Genomic DNA, 22,321 nt, shown 5'->3' on the forward strand with positions numbered 1-22,321 from the left:
GCATGCCTGTTGCCCTTCAAAATAGCTAATCACCAAACGCTCCGCATACTTATGTTAATCAGGTGGCTATTGTCTTTAAAAACTGCCTGTTGGCCTGCGCTGTGGCTTAACAGGCTAATCCTCTGCCTTGCGGCGCCGGCACACTGGGTTCTAGTCCCGGTTGGGGCGCCGGATTCTGTCCCGGTTGCCCCTCTTCCAGGCCAGCTCTCTGCTATGGCCCGGGAAGGCAGTGGAGGATGGCCCAAGTGCTTGGGCCCTGCACCCGCATGGGAGACCAGGAGAAGCACCTGGCTCCTGGCTTCGGATCAGCACGATGCGCCGGCTGCAGTGGCCATTGGAGGGTGAACCAACGGCAAAAAGGAAGACCTTTCTCTCTCTCTCTCACTATCCACTCTGCCTGTCAAAAACAAAAAAAAACAAAAACAAAACAAAACAAAACAAAAAAAAACAAAAAAACCTGCATGTAACCCCTGCTCCGGGCTCTCTCGACCACCTGTGGTGCTGGGGAGCTCGTTTGCACAAACGTTCAATAAACTGCCTCGTGTTCTTTGCATCGTCTGGCCTGAGGTCTGGGTCTCTGGGGTCTCCATCCTGACGACCACGGAATTGGGGTCGTTCACTTTCAGTTTCTGGTAACTGCCTATTCAAATACCTAATTCCGGATGGGCGTTTGGTTTAGCGAGTAGGATACCGATCTCACACCAGGGTTCCTGGGTCCCTATCTGCTGTCTTTGTATTTAAGTCCTAGTTATGATTGAGTACTTGTGTTTACCATACTTAGGGTTCTGAAAGGAGTATGGAACATGGATAAAAAGCTCTTCTCTTCAAGAAGCTAGATTTTTATTTAGGAAGTCTTGAACACTGTTAGAATCATAACGGAAGCAGCCCCAATTTATAAGTTGTGCAAAAAAATGACTAATTTGAAGTTCACATTTCACCAAAGACAGGACTTTAAAACTGCTGCGGTGGGATACAGAAGGGACTATATGAGCAAAATCTTGAAGTTCAGAAATGCTGTGGTAGTTTGGTTTCACGAGTAATTTATTATTTTTTTTTGGCAGGCAGAGTTAGACAATGAGAGACAGAGAGAAAGGTCTTCCTTTCCGTTGCTTCACCCCCCAAATGGCCGCCATGGCTGGTGTGTTGTGGCCGGTGCGCTGCACCAATCTGAAGCCTGGAACCAGGTGCTTCCTCCTGGTCTCCCATGCGGGTGCAGGGCCCAAGCACTTGGGCCATCCACCACTACCCTCCTGGGCCACAGCAGAGAGCTGTACTTGAAGAGGAGCAACCAGGATAGAAACCAGCGCCCCAACTGGGAATAGAACCTGGGTTGCCGGCGCCACAGGCAGAGGATTACCCAAGTGAGCCGCGGCGCCGGACAGTAATTTGTTTTGACAGGCAGAGAGAGACAGAGAGAGAGAGAGAGAGAGAGAGAGAGAGAGAGAGAGAGAGAGAAAGGTCTTCCTTCTGTTGGTTCGCCTCCCAAATGACAGCTACGGCCAGCCTCCTCCTGGTCTCCCATGCAAGTGCAGGGCCCATTCAACTGTGCCATCCTCCACTGCACTCCCGGGCCCTACACCCACATGGGAGACCAGGAAGAAGCACCTGGTTCCTGGCTTTGGATCGGTGCAGCAGGCCCACCGTAGTGGCCATCTGGGGGGTAAACCGACGGAAGGAAGACCTTTCTCTCTCTCTCACTGTCTAACTCTGCCTGTTAAACAAACAAACAAACAAAGAATAGACAAAATTTTATGTCATGGATTTATCAGCTCATAGAATTCTGTTGTCCAGGAGTGAACCTGATGGACAGAAAATTCCTGTGGTTTATGATAACCAAGAGAATATGGCAAGAAAAGATTTAGTATGGCTGTGACTATGAAACATAGTGTGCTATATTTTATGATATATAAATTATTTTAGCCTCAACTTTTCCCTGTGGGGGAGGCTGAATCCAGAGAGGCCTAGAGGAAACTTTCTGAGCCTGCCTCGAATTTGAAAACCTGTCTAAGTTTCAAATCCCTGGTGACAAACACCCCAGGGCGCTTTTGCCTAATGGTCATTAAGGTGGTATAATAGGAGTGGCTAAGACCCTTTTGCATCACATCACCCCACCCCTTGCCCGCATCTGCTCTGTACCATCTGCTCTGTACCTCAGCTATATATACACCTCCCTTTTACAATAAAGTGAGACCCTAATTCTACTGGGCTCCACACCGCACCTGATTGTCCCCCAGGGTTTGGGGAAGGCTGAGTGGCGGGTGGTGTACTTTCCCTCCTCGGTCAAGGCAGGAGCGGTGGGGAGGAACAGTTACCGCATTTCCCCAGGATTTGGGCTTTTAAATCTCATCTTCAGGGTCTGGCGCCACAGCTCATTTGGGTAATCCTCCGCCTGAGGCACCAGCATCCCGTATGGGTGCCGGGTTCTAGTCCTGGTTGCTCCTCTTCCAGTCCAGCTCTCTGCTGTGGCCTGGGAGGGCAGTGGAGGATGGCCCAAGTGCTTGGGCCCTGCACCCCATGGGAGACCAGGAGAAGCACCTGGCTCCTGGCTTCAGATGGGCCATTTTGGGAGTGAAACAGCAGAAGGAAGACCTTTCTCTCTGTCTGTCTCTCTCACTGTCTATATCTCTATCTGTGAAATTAAAACAAAACAAAAACCTCATCTTCAGTTTTTTTTGCAAAAGACATTTATTTTGAAGGCAGAGCAACAGAGAGAGGAGAGAGTAAGAGGGAAAGAGGCATTTACCATCCACTCCATTTTTAAATGGCTGCAACACTCAGGCTGGGCCAGGCGAGAGCCAGTAATTCCTTCTAGGTCTCCCACATGGGTGGCAGGGACCCGAGCACTTAGGCCATCATCTGCTGCCTTCACAGGCATGTTAGCAGGCAGTTGGATCCGAAGGCGAGAAGCCAGGACTCTGATATGGATTACCGGCATCATTCACAAGCAGAGACTTAACCCTACACTGCACCACAGTGCTTGCCCCACGGTCTGTTGTTAACAGGTGGACAGAGGCCAGGTGAAATTTAAACCAGCATTAAGTTATCAGCTCTTGAACCAAAACACTTGTCTTCCTAGGAACAAGACAGCCGGGTAGGCACGGGGCATACTTTTCTGGTGGTGGAGTTAGAATTACAAGGGAGCTGTGGGCTGTGGTCAAGCTACAGTGTTGACTTTGCACGCCGATTCCCCCCACCCCCACCCCCCACCCCAAGGCATCTAAGTGCGGCTGAGCCTGCTTCAGGCTCAGATTGTAAGGCAAAGTGTATTTTTTTCTTAGAAGTGGCAGTATTTTTCATAAGCGAGATCCCAGTAGCATCAATATCACAATCAGGGGACCCAGGGTAAAAATGTTGCCAGGGCTGCTCGGCCTGGGAAGCGTCAGCCTCCGCCCTCCGCCCCCCCAGGGGAGCGCCGCGCTGCCCCGCGCCTCCTCCACCCGCAGTCCCGCCCCCTCGTTCCGGCTCCTCCCACCCGGGTCTTCCGCCTCAATCTTTGGCGGGAAGACGCCAGCTGCTGAGGAGCGGCAAGATGTCGGGGTCCGGCACTGCGGCTGAGGAGAAGGCGGGCTCCAGACAGCGGTCCCAGGTAAAGGGGACAGACGGGTAGACGCTTCCGCGAGTGTGCTTCTGCCTCGCTCTCCGGGGGCGATTTTGCTGGGCGCCGGCGCTTGGCACAGGGGAAAAGCGGGGATTCCTGCGCGCGTTTTCCTCTGTGGAAAATTAGGCCTTAAGTGTTTGGGAAAGTTCTCATCGGGAATCCCAGAGAGGCAGGAATGGCTCTGGGGCTCGCTTTCCCCTGCCCGCGGCGTTTGCTTTTGCAGAGGTTAGTGACCCTTTCCTGCACTCTGTAAAAACAATTCCAGTTAGTCGGAAACTGACAGTTGGGGGGTAGGCTCCTTAGTGACAAGTGCTACTCCTCATTATTGGTTTGGCTAACTTACATGGATAAGGAATGTGCCCAGAATGAATAAATTATTCTGATTAATTCCATATGTAGATTTTGGAGGGGCAGAATTTTCCCTTTGTTTTCTTTAAAAAAAAAAAAAAGATTTATTTTATTTATTTGAAAGGCAGAGTCACACACAGAGAGAAGTCTTCCATCTGCTGGTTCACTCCCCAGATGGCCACAAGGGCCAGGGCCGGGCCAGGCTGAAGCCAAGAGTTTCATCCGGGTCTCCCATGTGGGTGGCAGGGGCCCAAGCACTTGGAATATGTTCCACTGCTTTTCCCAGGCCATTAGCAGGGAGCTGGATTGGAAGTAGAGCAGCCAGGACTTGAACTGGAGCCCGTGCAGGATGCCAGCGTTGCTGCACCACAACACTGGCCCCAAAGGCTTCCTTAACAGGCTGTCAATTTGGATTTATGTTGTCATTATTAAATAGGAATTAGATTTGTTTTTACCAATCTGTAAGTATAAGCCCTGGGATTCTAATTCTGTTTTCCTTTGTTGACCTGAACAGGTGAATGAATATAAAGAAAACAAAAACACTGATTATGTATCTCTGAGACCAATACAGACTGTTTTAGGAAAAACAGCAAAGATTTATCTTACGCCTTTCTCACTGAATACTTACAAACTAGGCCAATTTAAGTGCCCCAAATCCCTATTAGAAAAGAATTCTAACAATGAAGTCATGTGTAAGAAAACTGAAATAAAGAAAACTTGCAGAATGCTTTTAACTCCAAAGATGAAAGCCACATCCTCCAAGACAGAATCTACTGTGCAAAAACCATCCCTAGATGTTCCTACTGAAAGTAGCAAGCTACGATCCAAGAGTACTTCAGATGTGGTGATTCTCAGTGATGATGTGGAAAGCAGTCAGGATGGAGAAAGTGATGAAGATAACACACCAGGCCTGGTAAGAATTTAATTAGTAGCTTGTTTGATTTTTTCTTATTGTTTTAAAATTTGACGTTTTGGTAATATAAGGTTCAAACTATTCTATCATCTAATGTAAGTTTAATGGAAATTTATTTTTTAGTTATTAGAGCGGCAAAGATAGAGAGCTCCTGTTTGCTGGTTTACATGCAGAGTGCCACCAATGGCCAGAACTGGGCCAGGCTGAAGCTGGCAGCTGGGAACTCAGTCCAGGTCTCCTGTGGGGGAGGCAGGGACCAAAATATTTGATAGAACTGTAGCCTTTTGCCTCTCAGGATCTGTATTATTAGGAGACTGGAATACAGAGTGGAACTTGGACTTGGGGTATTTCTCTATGGCATGTGGGCACCCTAATTAGCCTTAAATGGCTAGTCCAAACACCTGACCCCTGGAAATTTAACTTAATTAATTTATTTAAAATGATGTCACTTATTTTTTAATTTATGATTTTTATTTGAAAGGCAAGATTACATTCTCTGGTTTACTCCCCAAATGGCCACAATGGCCAGAGCTGGGTCAGACCAGAACCAGGAGCTTCATCTGGATGGATGCAGAAGCCCACGGAGTTGGGCCATCTTCTGTTACTTTCCCAGGCACATTAGTAGGGAGCTGGATTGGAAGTGGAGCAGCTGAATCTCAAACTGGTGCCCACATGGGATGCTGGTGCTGCAGATGATGGCCTTACCTGCTATGCCACAACACCAGCCATTCATTTTTAAAGATTTATTTATTTACTGTAAAGAGTTACAGAGAGAGGGAGAGAGAGCTTCCATCTGCTGGTTTACCCCAAGCAGCCACAAAGGCCAGGGCTGAGCCAGGTGGAAGCCAGGAGCCAAGAGCTTCATCTTGGTCTCCCAAGTGGGTGGCAGGGGCCCAAGTACTTGGGCCATCTGCTACTGCTTTGCTCAGGCTATTAGCAGGGAGCTAGATTGGAAGTGGAGTATCCAGGACACAAATTGGCACCCATATGGTATGCCAGTGTCACAGATAGCAGCTTTTTTTTTTTTTTTTTTTTTTTTTTGACAGGCAGAGTGGACAGTGAGAGAGAGAGACAGAGAGAAAGGTCTTCCTTTGCCGTTGGTTCACCCCCAATGGCTGCCACGGCCGGCGCGCTGCAGCTGATCCAAAGGCAGGAGCCAGGTGCTTCTCCTGGTCTCCCATGCGGGTGCAGGGCCCAAGCTTTTGGGCCATCCTCCTCTGCACTCCCGGGCCACAGCAGAGAGCTGGCCTGGAAGAGGGGCAACCGGGACAGAATCCGGCGCCCCGACCGGGACTAGAACCCGGTGTGCCGGCGCTGCAAGTCGGAGGATTAGCCTGTTGAGCCATGGTGCTGGCCCAGATAGCAGCTTTATTTATTTAGTTTTTATTACTTTGTTTTGGGCTTTACCAAAAACCATGCTGGCCTCAGGAAATTTTATTTTTTTAAGATTTTATGGGGCCGGTGCTGTGGTGCAGTGAGTTAAAGCCCCGGCCTGCAGTACCGGCATCCCATATAGGCTCCGGTTCAAGTCCCAAGAGGTACAGTTACATACAGACAGAGAGAGGGAGAGACAGAAAGGTCTTCCATCCCTTGGTTCACTCCCCAGATGGCTGCAGTGGCTGAAGCTGAGCCAATCCAAAGCCAGGAGTCAGGAGCTTCTTCTGGGTTTCCCATGAGGGTGTAGGGGGCCAAGGACTTGGGCCATCTCTACTGCTTTCCCAGACCATAAGCAGAGACCTGGATTGGAAGAGGAGCAGCCAAGTCTCGAACCAGTGCCCGAATGGGATGCTGGTTCTTCAGGCCAGGGCGTTAACCCATTGTGGCACAGCACTGGCCCCGCTAGTATTTCTTTTAAATACAAAAGGAGACAAATGATGGAGTAGAGAAGAAGATATGTGAGAAACACTTATTAATCTTATTTTACATTTCAAATCACTTTTAAGGAATTAAATATCTCATTTAAAAAAATTTTTTTTTTTTTGGACAGGCAGAGTTAGACAGTGAGAAAGAGACAGAGAGAAAGGTCTTCCTTCCGTTGGTTCACCCCTCAAATGGCCGCTATGGCCGCCGCGCTGCGCTGATCCAAAGCCAGGAGCCAGGTGCTTATCCTGGTCTCTTATGCGGGTGCAGGGCCCAAGCATTTGGGCCATCCTCCATTGCCTTCCTGGGCCACAGCAGAGAGCTGGACTGGAAGAGGAGCAACCGGGACAGAATCTGGCACCACAACCAGAAGTAGAACCCAGTACGCTGGCGCTGCAGGCGGAGGATTAGCCAAGTGAGCCGCAGCACTGGCCTAAATATCTAATTCTTCTGACATCTGCTACTTACTAGGAATGTTGTGCTCCATTCAGAGCACAATTTTTTTTTTTTTGACAGGTAGAGTGGACAGTAGAGGGAGACAGAGAGAAAGGTCTTCCTTTTTGCCTTGGTTCACCCTCCAATGGCCGCCGCGGTAGGCGCGCTGCGGCCGGCGCACCGCGCTGTTCTGATGGCAGGAGCCAGGTGCTTCTCCTGGTCTCCCATGGGGTGCAGGGCCCAAGCACTTGGGCCATCCTCCACTGCACTCCCTGGCCACAGCAGAGAGCTGGCCTGGAAGAGGGGCAACTGGGACAGGATCGGTGCCCTGACCGGGACTAGAACCCGGTGTGCTGGTGCCGCAAGGCGGAGGATTAGCCTGTTAAGCCACAGCGCCGGCCTAGAGCACAATTTTTATGCTAGACAAGAGCATACCACATGAGGCTGGCACTGTGGCATCGCGGGTAAAGCCACTGCCTTCACTACTGGCATCCCATATGGTGCCAGTTTGAGTCATGGCTACTCCTCTTCTGATCCAACTCTCTGCTGTGGCCTGAGGAAGCTGTAGAAGATAGCCCAACTCCTTGGGCCATTGCACTCACATGAGAAACCTGGAGGAAGCTCCTGGCTCCTGGCTTCAGATCGGCGCAGCTCTGGCATTTGCAGCCCTCTGGGGAGTGAACCAGCGAATGAAAGACCTCTCTTTCTTTGCCTCTGCCTCTCTGTAACTGTCTTTCAAATAAAATAAGTAAATCTCAAAAAAAAGCATACCACATGACAAAAAGTTAATGGAACTAGGAGAACAGAAAATGGTGTTGGTGAATGGGAGATAGGATAATTGAAGTGTTGTTATGAAATATGAATTTTACTTATATTTTATTGTTCCAGAGCTAAGAATCATGGACCCAGGTAGAACCACGCAGAGTAAATAATTTTATTTGGAGGTAGAAAGTCTAGCATGACCACTTATAAGAAACCTTGTTCCTTTACCTTGCATGGTGAGGATATTAGCCTATATCAGAATTACGTGGAAGGCTTGTTAAAACCTGCGCACAGGTGTCAGTGCCGTGTTGCAGCGTATTAAAGCCACCTACTGCAGCACCAGAATCCCATATGGTTGCCAATCTGAGTCCTGGCTGCTCCACTTTTTTTTTTTTTTTTAAACAGGTAGAGTGGATAGTGAGAGAGAGAGAGAGAGAGAGAGAGAGAGAAAGGTCTTGCTTTGCTGTTGGTTCACCCTCCAATGGCCGCCATGGCCGGTGCGCTGCGGCCAGTGCACCGCGCTGATCTGAAGGCAGGAGCTTCTCCTGGTCTCCCATGGGGTGCAGGGCCCAAGCACCTGGGCCATCCTCCACTGCGCTCCCGGGCCACAGCAGAGAGCTGGCCTGGAAGAGGGGCAACCGGGACAGGATCCGGTGCCCCAACTGGGACTAGAACCCGGTGTGCCGGCGCCGCAAGGATTAGCCTATTGAGCCACGGCGCCGGCCGTGCTCCACTTCTGATCCAGCTCTCTGCTAATGGCCTGAGAAAAGCAGTGAAAAATGGCCCAAGAACTCAGGCTCCTCCACCAGTGTGGAAGACCCAGATGAAGTTCCTGGCTTTGGCCTGGCCTAGCCATGGTCGTTGTGGCCATTTGGGGAGTGAACCAGCGGATGGAAGATATTTCTGTCTTTGTTATATCTCTGTAATTCTGCCTTTAATTAAATAAATGAATCTTTCAAAAAAAAAAAGACAAGAAACAAACTCCAGGGCTCTCTCACCAATTTCTGATTCCAAAATGATGTTGGAGTTGGGGCATAAAACTTGCATATTTTGACCTAAGACTGTGCTTTGAGAACCACTGGATTAAATTATCTCTTTGGCCTCTTAGACTGTAAGATTCTGAGTATAAAAATCATTTTAGGCACCGATCCTGTCCCGGCTGCCCCTCTTCCAGGCCAGCTCTCTGCTGTGGCCAGGGAGTGCAGTGGAGGATGGCCCAAGTCCTTGGGCACTGCACCCCATGGGAGACCAGGAGAAGCACCTGGCTCCTGCCATCGGATCAGCGCGGTGCGCCGGCCGCAGCGCGCTACCGCGGCGGCCATTGGAGGGTGAACCAACGGCAAAAAGGAAGACCTTTCTCTCTGTCTCTCTCTCTCTCTCTCTCACTATCCACTCTGCCTGTCAAAAAAAAAAAAAAAAATCATTTTAGTTTCTTATAAGTAAAAGGGTTCAGGGCCAGAACTGTGGCATAGCAGGTTAAGCCGCCCTCTGTTGACACTGGCATCCCATATTGGGGCTGGTTCAAGTCGTGGTGGCTGCTCCATTTCTGATCCAGCTCCACAGTAATAATGTGTCTGGGAAAGCAGCAGCAGATGGTCCAAGTGTTTGGGCCCCTTTCCCCACGTGGGAGACTGGAGAGAAGTTACTGGCTCTTGGCTTTGGCCTGGCCCAGCCCCTGTTGTTGTGGCCATTTTGGGGGTGAACTAGCAGATGGATCACCTCTCTCTCTCTCCCTCTCTCTCTCCTTCTCTCTGTAATTCTGCCTTTCAAAAAGAAAAAATATCTTATTAAAAAAAGAAATAAAAAATGTCATCAATAGGACAAGAAGGAGTGGGCATGTGGCCTGGTGATTAAGACATATGATTGGGATGCCTGCATCCTGTTTCAGGACGCCTGGGTTCAGTTTCTGATTCCACCTTCCTGCCAGTGCAGACTCTGGTAGACACTGGGTGATAGCTTGGGTAATTGGTCCTTGCTGCACATGTGGCAGACCTGGATTGAGTTCCTGGCTCCCAGCTTTTTTTATTTATTTATTTTTTAATATTATTCATTTATTTATTTGAAAGAGTTACACACAGAGAAGGAGAGGCAGAGAGAGAGAGATCTTCCATTTGCTGGTTTATTCCCCAATTGGCCATGACAGCTGGAGCTGTGCCGATCCGAAGCCAGGAGCCATGAGCTTCCTCTGGGTCTTCCCACGGGGGTGCAAGGGCCCAAGGACTTGGGCCATCTCCTGCTTTCCAAGGCCATAGCAGAAAGCAGGATTGGAAGTGGAGCAGCTGGGACTTGAACTGGCGCCCATATGGGATGCCAGCACTGCAAGCGGTGGCTTTACCTGCCATGCCACAGCACCAGTCCCCGGTCTCCTAGCTTTATCCTAGCCTAGTAGTGGCTGTTGCAGGTATTTGGAGTGAACTGGTGGATGAGAACATGCTCTCTCTCTCTCTGCCTCCTGAATAAATTGGTGGGAAAAAATGAAAATAGAATTTAAATATAGGTTTATCTTGAAGCAAAGAAAACTGAAATTCGTGCAAGTTTATTCATACTTATTTTTCATAAACTTTTCAAAGACTTCAACATCAGAGAAATTGAAGTATAATCATAAATGTTCAGTATACACTATCTTAGATAAAGCTGTACATAATTTTTTTAAATAAAATAATTCATTCTTCTTTCATTATATTTGGAGTAAATGACTAAGACTTTGAGGTGCTGTATTTTAGGAACAGTGTTTAGTTTACATTATTTCTTCCCAAATGGAGAAAGACTTTTTGTCACATTATAGACAAGAATCTTGGCCTGTAAGTCTGAGATTTTATTTGGTTTCCTGGGAAATGTTCTAAATTTTTTTTTTTTTTTTTGACAGGCAGAGTGGACAGTAGAGGGAGACAGAGAGAAAGGTCTTCCTTTTTGCCTTGGTTCACCCTCCAATGGCCGCCACGGTAGGCGCGCTGCGGCCGGTGCACGGCGCCGTTCCTATGGCAGGAGCCAGGTGCTTCTCCTGGTCTCCCATGGGGTGCAGGGCCCAAGGACTTGGGCCATCCTCCACTGCTCTCCCTGGCCACAGCAGAGAGCTGGCCTGGAAGAGGGGCAACCGGGACAGGATCGGTGCCCCGACCGGGACTAGAACCCGGTGTGCCGGCGCCGCAAGGCGGAGGATTAGCCTGTTAAGCCATGGCGCCGGCCGAAATGTTCTAAATTTTATCTTCTGGATCTATTAAATATTTTCATTTCATAAGATACTTTTAGCAGTTAATTAAAATATTTTTTGAGATAATTTCAGGCTTGTAGATAAGTTGCAAAAATAATACAGAGGAGTCATGTATATATTCACCCAGCTTCCCCTTATGTTAGTATCTTATATAACCCTAGGGTATTTGTCAAAGTGAGAAATGAACCTTGGAATAATAGTGTTAACTGCAGTACAGAACTTAATAGGTTTTTGTTTTCCAGCTGGTATCCTTTTTCTGTCCTACTGTCCAGGAAGGTCACTCATTATATTTAGTTGTTACGTCTCTAGTTCTACCAAAAATTCCTCAGCCTTTCACTTCCTTGAAGAATATTGCACAGTTATTTTGTATCATGTCACTCAGCTACATGTCTGACATCTTCTCATGATTAGATCAAGGTTTTGCATTATTGGGGAGGCTACCAGAGAAGTGGATGTGCCTCCTCAGTACACATCATACCAGGAGTGCAGTAGTGCCTTCTTACCTTCAGGCGATGTGCTCTGAGACCCCTAGTGGATGCCTGATACTGCAAAGAGTAGTGAATACTTTGTGAGTATATACTGCAGTATCCCCCTTCTATGTGCTTCCACTTTCTGAGGTTTGTTTTCTGTGGTCTCAGTTATCCAGTGTCAGTAAGAAGATCAGTATAGTACAGTAAGGTATTTTGAGAGAGACAATGCTTATATAACTTTAATCATAATATATTTATATTTAAGGTTTATTTATTTGAAAGGCAGAACAAGATAGAGAGAGAAAGAGAAATAGATCTTCCATCTGCTGATTCAGTCCCTATATGTTTGTAACAGCCAAGAATGGGCAAGGCTGAAGCTGGGGCCAGGAAAGTCATCCAGGCCCCTACATGGGTGGCAGGAGCTCATGTACTTGGGCCGTCATCTGCTGCCTCCTGTATCTGTCAACAAGAAGCTAGATTGGAAGCATGGAGCAGCTGGGACTCAACCCAGGCTCCGATGTGGGATGTAGCATCCCAAGCAGCCGCTTAACCCTCTTTGCCGCTATACCTGCCCCTGTTACTGTAACTAATCTCTTACTATGTCTGATTATAAGCTAACTTTATCATGGGTGGTATATATAGGAAAAAAAAATAATATGTATAAGATTTGGTACTTCGGTAGTTTATGGAATTTTTAGCAGTAAGAAATGGTCCTGGAGGGGGCATTTCGTATTGCAGTTAAGATGCTACTTGCTACATCTACATCCTATATTGGAGTGCCTAGGTTTGACTTTTGACTCTTTCCGATTCCAGCTTCCTGCTTATGAGCACCCTGGGGACAGTAGGTGATGACTCAAGTACCTGGGACCCTGCCACCCATGTGGGTGACCTGGATTGAATTCTTGGCTCCCAGCTTCAACCTGGCTCAGTCCTAACTGTTGTGGGCATTTAGGGAGTGAGCCAGTAGATGGAGGAACTCTCTCTGTCTTTCAAATAAAGTGAAATCAAATAATTAAAAATTAATTTTTTTTCCTGCCATATACCTCACTGATCCTGATTGCTGCTCAAAAGAAAATGGTACTTTTTTATTTTTTATTTTATTTCTTTAATTTTTTGACAGGCAGAGTTAGAGACAGAGAGAAAGTTCTTCCTTCTGTTGGTTCACCCCCCAAATGGCCACTATGGCCGGCACACTGCGCTGATCCGAAGCCAGGAGCCAGGTGCTTCCTCCTGGTCTCCCATGCTGGTGCAGGGCCCAAGCACTTGGGCCATCCTCCACTGCCTTCCTGGGCCACAGCAGAGAGCTGGACTGGAAGAGGAGCAACTGGGACAGAACCCGATGCCCCAACTGGGACTAGAACCCAGGGTGCCAGCGCCGCAGGCTGAGGATTAGCCTAGTGAGCCGCGGTGCTGGCCAAGGAAATGGTACTTTTAAAAATTTAGCTTCTTGGGGCCGGCACCGTGGCTCACTTGGTTAATCCTCTGCCCGCAGTGCCGGCATTCCATATGGGAGCCGGGTTCTAGTCCCGGTTGCTCCTCTTCCAGTCCAGCTCTCTGCTGTGGCCCGGGAGGGCAGTGGAAGATGGCCCAAGTTCTTGGGCCCCTGCACCCGCATGGGCGACCAGGAAGAAGCACCTGGCTTCCTGCTTTGGATTGGCGCAGTGCTGGCTGTAGCAGCCATTTGGGGGGTGAACCAACGGAAGGAAGACCTTTCTCTCTGTCTCTCACTGTCTATAACTCCGCCTGTCCAAAAAAAAAAAAAAATTTAGCTTCTTCCACTTGGCTCCCACTGCCTGCCACCATGTTATCTTTTCACTTACCATGGATGTTTAAAGTTTATTTCATTTACTCCATGCTCTTCACACACTCACACTCACACATACATGTCTTTCCCTTCTCATATACTTATTAGGTACAGACCAAACTTTACCAGAATTACAAAGTTTGTCAGAATAAATCAAAGATGGCTTTTTTTTTTCCCCTTTGTGAACTACTCTGGAACTCTCCATCTTCCTATTCCATTGCCTTTGTTTTGTTTTGAATTTCTTCTATCATAATTATGCTGGAACCTCTTCCTGAATCTTTTTTTTTTTAAGATTTATTTATTTATTTGAAAGACAGAGTTACAGAGAGGAGGAGGCAGAGGCAGAGAGAGGGAGGTCTTTCATTTACTGGTTCACTCCCCAGATGGCCACAACAGCCAGAGCTGCGCCAATCCAAAGCCAGGAGCCAGCAGCCAGGAATCTCCCCTGGGCCTCTCATGTGGGTGCAGAGGCCCAAGAACCCTGGCCATTCTCCACTGCCTTCCCAGGCCACAGCAGAGAACTGAACCGGAAGTGGAGCAGCTGGGACAAAATCCGCGCCTACATGGTGGCTGCAGGTGGTAGCTTCACCTGCCATGGTACAACGTTGGCCCCCTCCTTTGTCTTTTCTTCTTCTTTTACTTTCATTTTGATGAAGTTCAGCTTGCATTAGCTTCCTAAGGAAAAGCATATAAGAGAGAACATATTTAGAATGTCTGAATGATTCTTTATTTTTGATCGATGACTTAATTGGATTTAGAATGTTAGTTGAAAATAATATTTCCTTAGAATCTTTATTTTTAAAATATTTATTTATTTACTTGAAAGTCAGAGTTACGCAGAGAGAGAGAGAAAGAGTTCTTCCATCTGTTGGTTCACTCCCCAGTTGGCTGCAATGGCTGGAGCTGTGCTGATCCAAAGCCAGGAGCCTCCTCTGGGTCTCCCACACGGGTGCAGGGGCCCAAAGACTTGGGCCATCTTCTGCTGCTTTCCAAGGCCACAGCAGAGAACTGGATTGGAAGTGAAGCAGCTGGGTCTTGAACTGGCACCCATATGGGGTGCCATTCCTTCAGGGCAGGGCGTTAACCCGCTGTGCTACAGCACTGGCCCCAACATTAGAATTTTTTTTTTTTTTTTTTTGGACAGGCAGAGTGGATAGTGAGAGAGAGAGAGACAGAGAGAAAGGTCTTCCTTTTGCCGTTGGTTCACCCTCCAATGGCTGCCATGGCTGGTGCGCTGTGGCTGGCGCATTGCGCTGATCCGAAGCCAGGAGCCAGGTGCTTCTCCTGGTCTCCCATGCTGGTGCAGGGCCCAAGCACTTGGGCCATCCTCCACTGCACTCCCGGGCCATAGCAGAGAGCTGGCCTGGAAAAGGGGCAACCGGGACAGAATCTGGTGCCCTGACCGGGACTAGAACCTGGTGTGCCGGCACTGCAAGGCGGAGGATTAGCCTATTGAGCCATGGTGCTGGCCACATTAGAATTTTTAATGCATTGCTCCATTATTTTTTAGTTCCCCTAAATTTAATGTTAGTGCCATTATGATTCTTAATTCTTTCTGATTTTTTTTTCCATCTTTAAGCTTTTAGAATCTTCTTATTTTATCTTGGGTATTATGAAATTTTGTGATGATATGCTTGAACCTGGGTCTTTTGTCATTTATTGTGTTGTGTACTCATTGACCCCTTTTATTTATTTAAGTTCTAAAAAAATATTTATTTATTTGAAAGGCAAAGTAACAGAGAGAGAAAGATACCTTCCATACATTCGTTCATTGCCCAAATGCCCATAATAGCTGGGGCTGAGCCAGATTGGACCAGGAGCCAGGAACTCCATCCAGGTCTCCCATGTCATATGTCAGGGACATACGTCAGGGACTCCAGACTTGAGCCATCACCTGCTGCTTCCCAGGCATATCAGCAGAGAACTGGATTGGAAGCAGAGCTGTCAAGACTCAAACTGGCAGTCTAATATGGAATGTGAGCATCCCAAGTGGGGACTTAACCCATTGTGCCACAACACATGCCCTTTTTCTGGAACCTTTTAATTTGGAAACTCGTAACTTCAGTTTTGAGAAACTTTCTGATATTCTTTCTCTAATAATTATCCATTTTCTTGAATTATTAGTTGAATATGGATTCAAGACTAATTCTCCAAATTTTTTGTGCATATGTTGATCTTTTCCTTTTTGTTCTCATTTCTAAATATCCTTAAGACTTTTTTTAAAACAGATTTTATTTATTTTATATTTATTTATTTATTTATTTTTTTTGACAGGCAGAGTGGACAGTGAGAGAGAGACAGAGAGAAAGGTCTTCCTTTTGCCGTTGGTTCACCCTCCAATGGCTGCCGCGGTAGGCGCGCTGCGGCCAGCGCACCGCGCTGATCCGATGGCAGGAGCCAGGTGCTTATGCTGGTCTCCCATGGGGTGCAGGGCCCAAGCACTTGGGCCATCCTCCACTGCACTCCCTAGCCACAGCAGAGAGCTGGCCTGGAAGAGGGGCAACCGGGACAGGATTGGTGCTCCGACCGGGACTAGAACCCGGTGTGCCGGCGCCGCAAGGCGGAGGATTAGCCTAGTGAGCCGCGGCGCCGGCCTAAAACAGATTTTATTTTTTTAATAGTCACTGTTTTTGGATTTTATTATTTTTTTCAGATTTATTTATTTATTTGAAAGGCAGAGATACAGAGAAAGTGGAGGAGGAGGAGAGAAATCTTCCATCTGCTTGTTCACTCCTCAGATGGCTTCCGTGGCTGGGACTGGGCCAGGCTGAAGCCAGGAGTTGGGAATTTCATCTTGATTTCCCATGTGTGTGCATGGGCCCAAGGACTTGGACGATCTTCCACTGCTTTTCCAGGCACATTAGCAGGGAGCTGGATCTGAAGTGGAGCAGCTGGGACTTGAACTGGCACCCATATGGAATTCTGGCACTGCAGGCCAAGGCTTGATCTTCTATGCTACAGTGGTGGCCCTATCCTTAAGACTTTTAATTTATTTAAAAATATCTGTTAATGAGTTCTTTTTATGTTCTTTGGATTTTTTTCCTTCTTGAGATAGTTTGCTCTTATTTCACGAATATACTGTGTCTTAGTCCATTTTCTGTTGCTATAACTGAATGAATACCAGAGACAGGATAATTCATAGAGAAAAGAAATTTATGAGTTTGTGTATTTAATTCACAGTTTTGGAGGCTGGAATTCTGGGAGCAAGCATGGCCCTGGCATCTGCAAGGAGGGTCTTCTTGTTACCTTATAATGTTTCAGAGGGTATCTAATGGCTTTCCTAACAAAGTCACTCCCCTAATGACCCATTTAGCCATGAATGTATTCGTTAGGGCAGAGCTCTCATGGTTCAGTCACCTCTCAAGGGCCGCATTTATAACTATTGTTAATATTTAAATTGGGAGATTGAGTTTTCAACACATGAAATTTGGGGGACATGTCCACATCTTGACAGACTAGCTTTTCATATCTCTGGCGATTTGTGTTAAAAATTAGTTTTCCAGGGGCCAGTGCTGTGTCCTAGTGGGTAAAAACGCTGCCTTCAGTGCTGACATCCCATATGGACACTGGTTTGAGTCCTGGCTGCTCCACTTCTGATCCAGCTCTCTACTGTGGCCTGGGAAAGAAGTAGGAGAAGGCCCAAATCCTTGGGCCCCTGCATCCACTTGGAAGATCCAGAAGAAGCTCCTGACATCAGATCAGCCCAGCTCTGGCTGTTGGGGCCATCTGGGGAGTGTCCCAGCAGATGAAAGACCTCTCTCTCTCTGCCTCTGCCTCTCAAATTAAAAAAAAGTGTTATATTAGTTGGTTTTTAGGAAGCAGAAGCAAATGTATTTACTCAGTCAGCTGTGTTTAATGGAAGTTTCTTTTAATAAAAAGATAATTTTTGAATAGTGTGATTAATGGCCACAACAAAATAATTTGCTGTTAGGTTATGCTGCTTGACTCTTGATTTCAGATCACTTCTTATTTAATTGGGAAGCTGTACAAATATTTCATGAATATCTTAAATTCAGACTCTTTCAATCAGTGTCCAGTGCAGCAAGGATTATTTGCCATTTGGTGGGGCGACATGAAATGAACAGAAAGGGTGCAATTTGAAGGAAAGTAACCATACAGGGAATGAAGCACCTGGTTGTGTGAGGCACTTTTTGCTATGGATTATGTAAAGTAATGATATCTTTTTTGGTTTAATTTCATAGGATGATCTTTCAGGATTGTCACCATATGAAAGGAAGAGACTGAAGAACATATCAGAAAATGCGAACTTTTTTGCTTCTCTTCAGTTGTCTGAGGTTGGTATGAAGTCTGTAAAACCAAAATACCATTCCTTCTGTTAGTAGGTCAATAAAATACTTATGGTATCAGATCTCTATATATCTTATGAAGGAGAGCAACATTTGGAGCATATTTTGTATTTAAAAAAAAGTAGCTACCGGATCTGGCTGTGTGGTGTAGTGGGTTAGGCATCTAGGTGCTGGTTTGAATCCGGTTACTCCATTTCTGATTCAGATCCCTGTTGATGGCTTGGGAAAGCAGTGGAGGATGGCCCAAGTTCTTGGGCCCTGTGCCCATGTGGGAGACCCAGAGGAGGCTCCTGGCTTCGGATCAGCTCAGCTCTGGCTGTTGGGGCCATTTGGAGAGTGAGCCAGCTGTTGGAGGACTTCTCTCTGTATGCCTCTCAAGTAAATAAATAAACCTTAAAAGAAAAGTAGCTACCATATTTCATTGATTATAAGACATTGTTTTTGCATTTTAATAATTTTGAAGTTGACATTTTAAAATAATTGGCAGCTTTTCTCACTTTTGGTGGTACATAAAGTAATGGTGTCTTACTGGTTGTCTTGGATTCAGAGAAGAGAGAAGTTGGGCATGTGCTGAATTGTTGCTTTAACCAAAGATAAAAGGGACTTGGTAGGGTGGGCTGAAGGATGTGATGGAGTAGTGATGGTACAATTATTTTTTTAATCTTGAACTTTAAAAATAGATGGGGAATATGCATTATATAGAGAAGTTTAAGGATAAATGTTTGCTAATATCTTATAATCATGACTAATGGCATAATTTATATTACTTTCTTCACATTGGGATAAAACTGCTAGATATGCAAGAACAGCTGTTTAGTATAGTGTGATTCTTGCCCCCCGCCAAAAAAAGATATCAAATCCTTCTATTTACCTAATAATGAATTGATTTCTCTAAATATTGAATTCTCAAATATTCATTACATGTTTGCATCATGAGGGGAGATGATGAGTTAATTGAGGAAGTTAAATTTTTAAATCAGTTTAATTGAAAATCTGCAGAAATTTAGACAATCTAATTATGATTTTAGGTAAAGAAAATACGATTTGATATATAAATGTGTAGCCTTTATCTTTTCTGGAAAACGTCAAAGTAGGTTTGCCAACAGAGGTTGAACCTTTTAATTTGTAGTAGTATACTTGATTAAATGCTTTATTTGATCATGCACACTCAGCAGCTTGGTCCAAGGTAACAGAATGCCAGTATATTAGGTGGTATTACATCCTTGTCTTTATTATTGATAGTGTACCTGTCACACGTTTGCTACCAAGAATAAGCATCCTATCTTAAGGATTTTTATTTTGTGAACAGTCCTGAATGTAGAAGGAAATACTTGGGGCCAGTGCTGTGGTGCAGCAGGCTAAAGCCCTGGCCTGCAGTGCCAGCATCCTATATGGGCACCAGGATCTTCCATCCGCTGGTTCATTTCCCAAATGGCCACAAGGACCAGAGCTGAGCCGGTCGGAAGCCAGGAGCTTCTTCCTGGTCTCCCATGTGGGTACAGGGGCCCAAGCACCATCTTCCTATGCTTTCCCAGGCCATTAGCAGGGAGCTGGATTGGAATTGGAGCAACTAGGACTTGAACCTATGCCCTTAAGGGATGATGGCATTGCAGGCTATGGCTTTACCCACTATGCCTGCCCCCAGATCCTTAATTTTTTATTTTTAAGAATAGACATTTTGGGTGTTACTGTGGCTTAGTGGGTAAAGCTGCCGCCTGCAGTGCTGGCATCCCATATGGGCACCGGTTCAAATTCCGGCTGCTCCATTTCTATCCAGCTCTCTGCTATGGCCTGGGAAAGCATAGGAAGATGGTGCTTGGGCCCCTGTACCCACATGGGAGACCAGGAAGAAGCTCCTGGCTCCTGGCTTCAGATCGGCTCAGCTCCGGTCCTTGAGGTCACTGGGGGAGTGAACCAGTGGATGGAAGACCTCTCTCTGTCTCTGCCTCTGCTACTCTGTAACTCTTTCAAGTAAAATAAAACTTAAAAAAAAAAAAGAATATTAATTTTGCCTATTCTTTTTTTTAAAAGATTATTTATTTATTTATATGAGAGGTAGAGTTACAGATAGTGAGAGGGAGAGACAGACAGAAAGGTCTTCCTTCCGGGTTCACTCCTCAAATGGCTGCATGGCTGAAGCTGCACCGATCAGGAGCCAGGCACTTCCTCCTCGTCTCCCACGTGGGTGCAAGGACTCAGGCACTTGGGCCATCTTCTACTGCTTTCCCAGGCCACAGCAGAGAGCTGGATTGGAAGAGGAGCAACCGGGACTAGAACCGGTGCCCATATGGGATGCCAGCATCGCAGGCAGAGGATTAACCTACTATGTCACAGTGCCGGCCCCTTTTTTTAAAAGATTTTATTTGTTTATTTGAAAATCAGAGTTACAAAGAGAGCGAGAAGGAGAGGCAGAGAGAGAGGTCTTTCACCTGCTGGTTCACTTCCCAATTGGCCGCAACGGCTGGAGCTGCGCTGATCCAAAGCCAGGAGCTAGGAGCTTCCTCCGGGTCTTCCCATGTAGATGCAGGGGCCCAAGGACTTGGGGCAACTTCTATTGCTTTCCCGGGCCATAGCAGAAAGCTGGATTAGAAGTGGAGCAGTCTTGGCCAGAGCTGTGGCTCAATAGGCTAATCCTGCGCCTGCGGCGCCAGCACCCCAGGTTCTAGCCCTGGTCAGGGTGCCAGATTCTGTCCTGGTTGCTCCTCTTCCAGTCCAGCTCTTTGCTGTGGCCTGGGAGTGCAGTAGAGGATGGCCCAGGTCCTTGGGCCCTGCACCCGCATAGGAGACCAGGAGAGGCACCTGGGTCCTGGCTTCGGATTGGTGCGGTGCGCCAGCCGCAGCGGCCGTTGGGGGTGAACCAATGGAAGGAAGACCTTTGTCTCTGTTTCTCTCTCTCACTGTCTACTCTGCCTGTCAAAAAAAAAAAAGAAGTGGAGCAGCCAGGCGCTCAAACCAGCGCCTATTTGGGATGCTGGCACTGAGGGCGGCAGGTTTTACCTGATACACTGCAGCGCCGGCCTCCAGTTACTTAATTTTTTAAAAGGTAAACTATATATGTAGTTATAAGGTGGCATTTTTGCTTGTATAAATATGTTTTGTGTACTTTTCAGTCAGCTGCAAGGCTCCGTGAAATGATAAAGAAGAGCAAGCCTCCTGAATATAAGAGGTAAAAGATTTGATTTATAATGCTTGGGCCATGATATATTGCTGAGTCCCCTCCCCAGGAGAGTTCTCAAGAAAGTTTATATAGTTACAGTTGCACATTAACAAATACTTCTTTCTTACAAATAGTTGTGCTTGTAATATTAACATACAAAAAGATACACAAATAGAAATAGCAAAACAACTACTTCTAAATAGAATGCAATGGGAACTTAAAAGGCTTTTCTCATCTGGCATTTCAATTATTTCATGTTTGGTTATCCAAGTAATCCTGAGCCTTAGTTCTGTCAAATGTACAGGGAAAAATAGTGTCTTCCTCACAAGGCTCAGATTAAAAATAGTGGAAAAGCTATAAAGGTACAATAATCAAGAGTTTTTTTTTTTTAAAGATGTATTTTATTGTTTGAAAGCCAGAGTCACTTAGAGAGATAGAGAGAGAGATTTTCCATCCACAGGTTCACTCCTCAAGTGGCCACAGTAGCTGGAACTGGGCTACCCTAAAGTCAGGAACCTGTAACTCCATCTGGGTCTCCCTTATGGGTTGCAGGGGCCCAAATACGTGGGCCACATCATCTGTTGTTTTCCTGGGCACAGTAACAAGGAGCTGGATCAGAAGCAGAGCAGCCAGGACTGGAACCAGCACTCAAAATGGGATTGCCAGCATTGCCGCTTGCAAACGCTGGCCCCTGCTGAGTTGTCTATAATTTGAAGATTGGGGCCAACCTTGTGCCATAGTGGGTTAGGCTGCTGCCTTAAAATGCCAGCATCCTATGAGGGAGCTGATCCTGGTCCTGGCTGCTCTTCTGATCCAGTTCCCTGCTACTGTGTCTGGGAAAGCAATGGAAGGTGGCCCAAGTGGTTGGGCCTCTGCATCCACATGGGAGATCCTGATGGGGCTCCTGGCTCCTGGCTTCAGTTTGGCCCAGCCCTAGTTATTGTGGCCATTTGGGGAGTGAAACACAATCTCTTTCTCTCTCTTTCTGTAACTCAGCCTTTCAAATAAAATAAAATAAAACTTAAAATTAAAAAAATGGCTTGGTGTAATAAATTTAAATAAAAGATTAGAAAGTCAGTAATTTAATGTTAATCACTATAGAATGTTTGAGAGAGTGCTTTTAGTAACTTTACAGTTCTCATCCTCATTAAAGGAAGATGGAAGAAATAAGATCTCCAGAGCTTAATTTTGTTTATATTTACTCTTGCTGCTAATGGAGAAAATCGTTATTTTCATGAAATTTTCATTTTTGCCTAGAAAACTGTTCTTAAGGTTTTTCTTACACTTTTCAATTTTTCTGGCTATCCTTTTGTTTGTCAGTTTTTCCCCTAGTCAATAAGGGAAGGAAATTAACATTTATTGAACATCTATGAAACATGGTGTAGTGAACTAGAAATTTTGTCCTGCTTTCTCATTTAATCAGACGTTGTACATACGATTTATCCATTTTATGAAT

General features: G+C 46.4%; 1 protein-coding gene across 2 annotated transcripts in view; it reads left to right on the top strand.

Moving 5' to 3' along the window:
- The first annotated feature begins 3,487 nt into the window (after positions 1-3,487).
- WDR76 (WD repeat domain 76) overlaps positions 3,488-22,321 on the top strand; it is a 55,375-nt gene continuing 36,541 nt past the window's right edge. For both annotated transcript variants that reach the window (XM_062205805.1, XM_062205806.1), the window contains exons 1-4: positions 3,488-3,586; positions 4,461-4,859; positions 17,604-17,696; positions 20,819-20,874. In XM_062205805.1, the coding sequence (XP_062061789.1) occupies positions 3,530-3,586; positions 4,461-4,859; positions 17,604-17,696; positions 20,819-20,874 (605 nt within the window). In that variant the 5' untranslated portion in view covers positions 3,488-3,529. The remainder of the gene's footprint in view (positions 3,587-4,460; positions 4,860-17,603; positions 17,697-20,818; positions 20,875-22,321) is intronic.

This window comes from Lepus europaeus, chromosome 11 (genome assembly GCF_033115175.1).
Source record: "Lepus europaeus isolate LE1 chromosome 11, mLepTim1.pri, whole genome shotgun sequence".
Classification (NCBI taxonomy): Eukaryota; Metazoa; Chordata; class Mammalia; order Lagomorpha; family Leporidae; genus Lepus; species Lepus europaeus.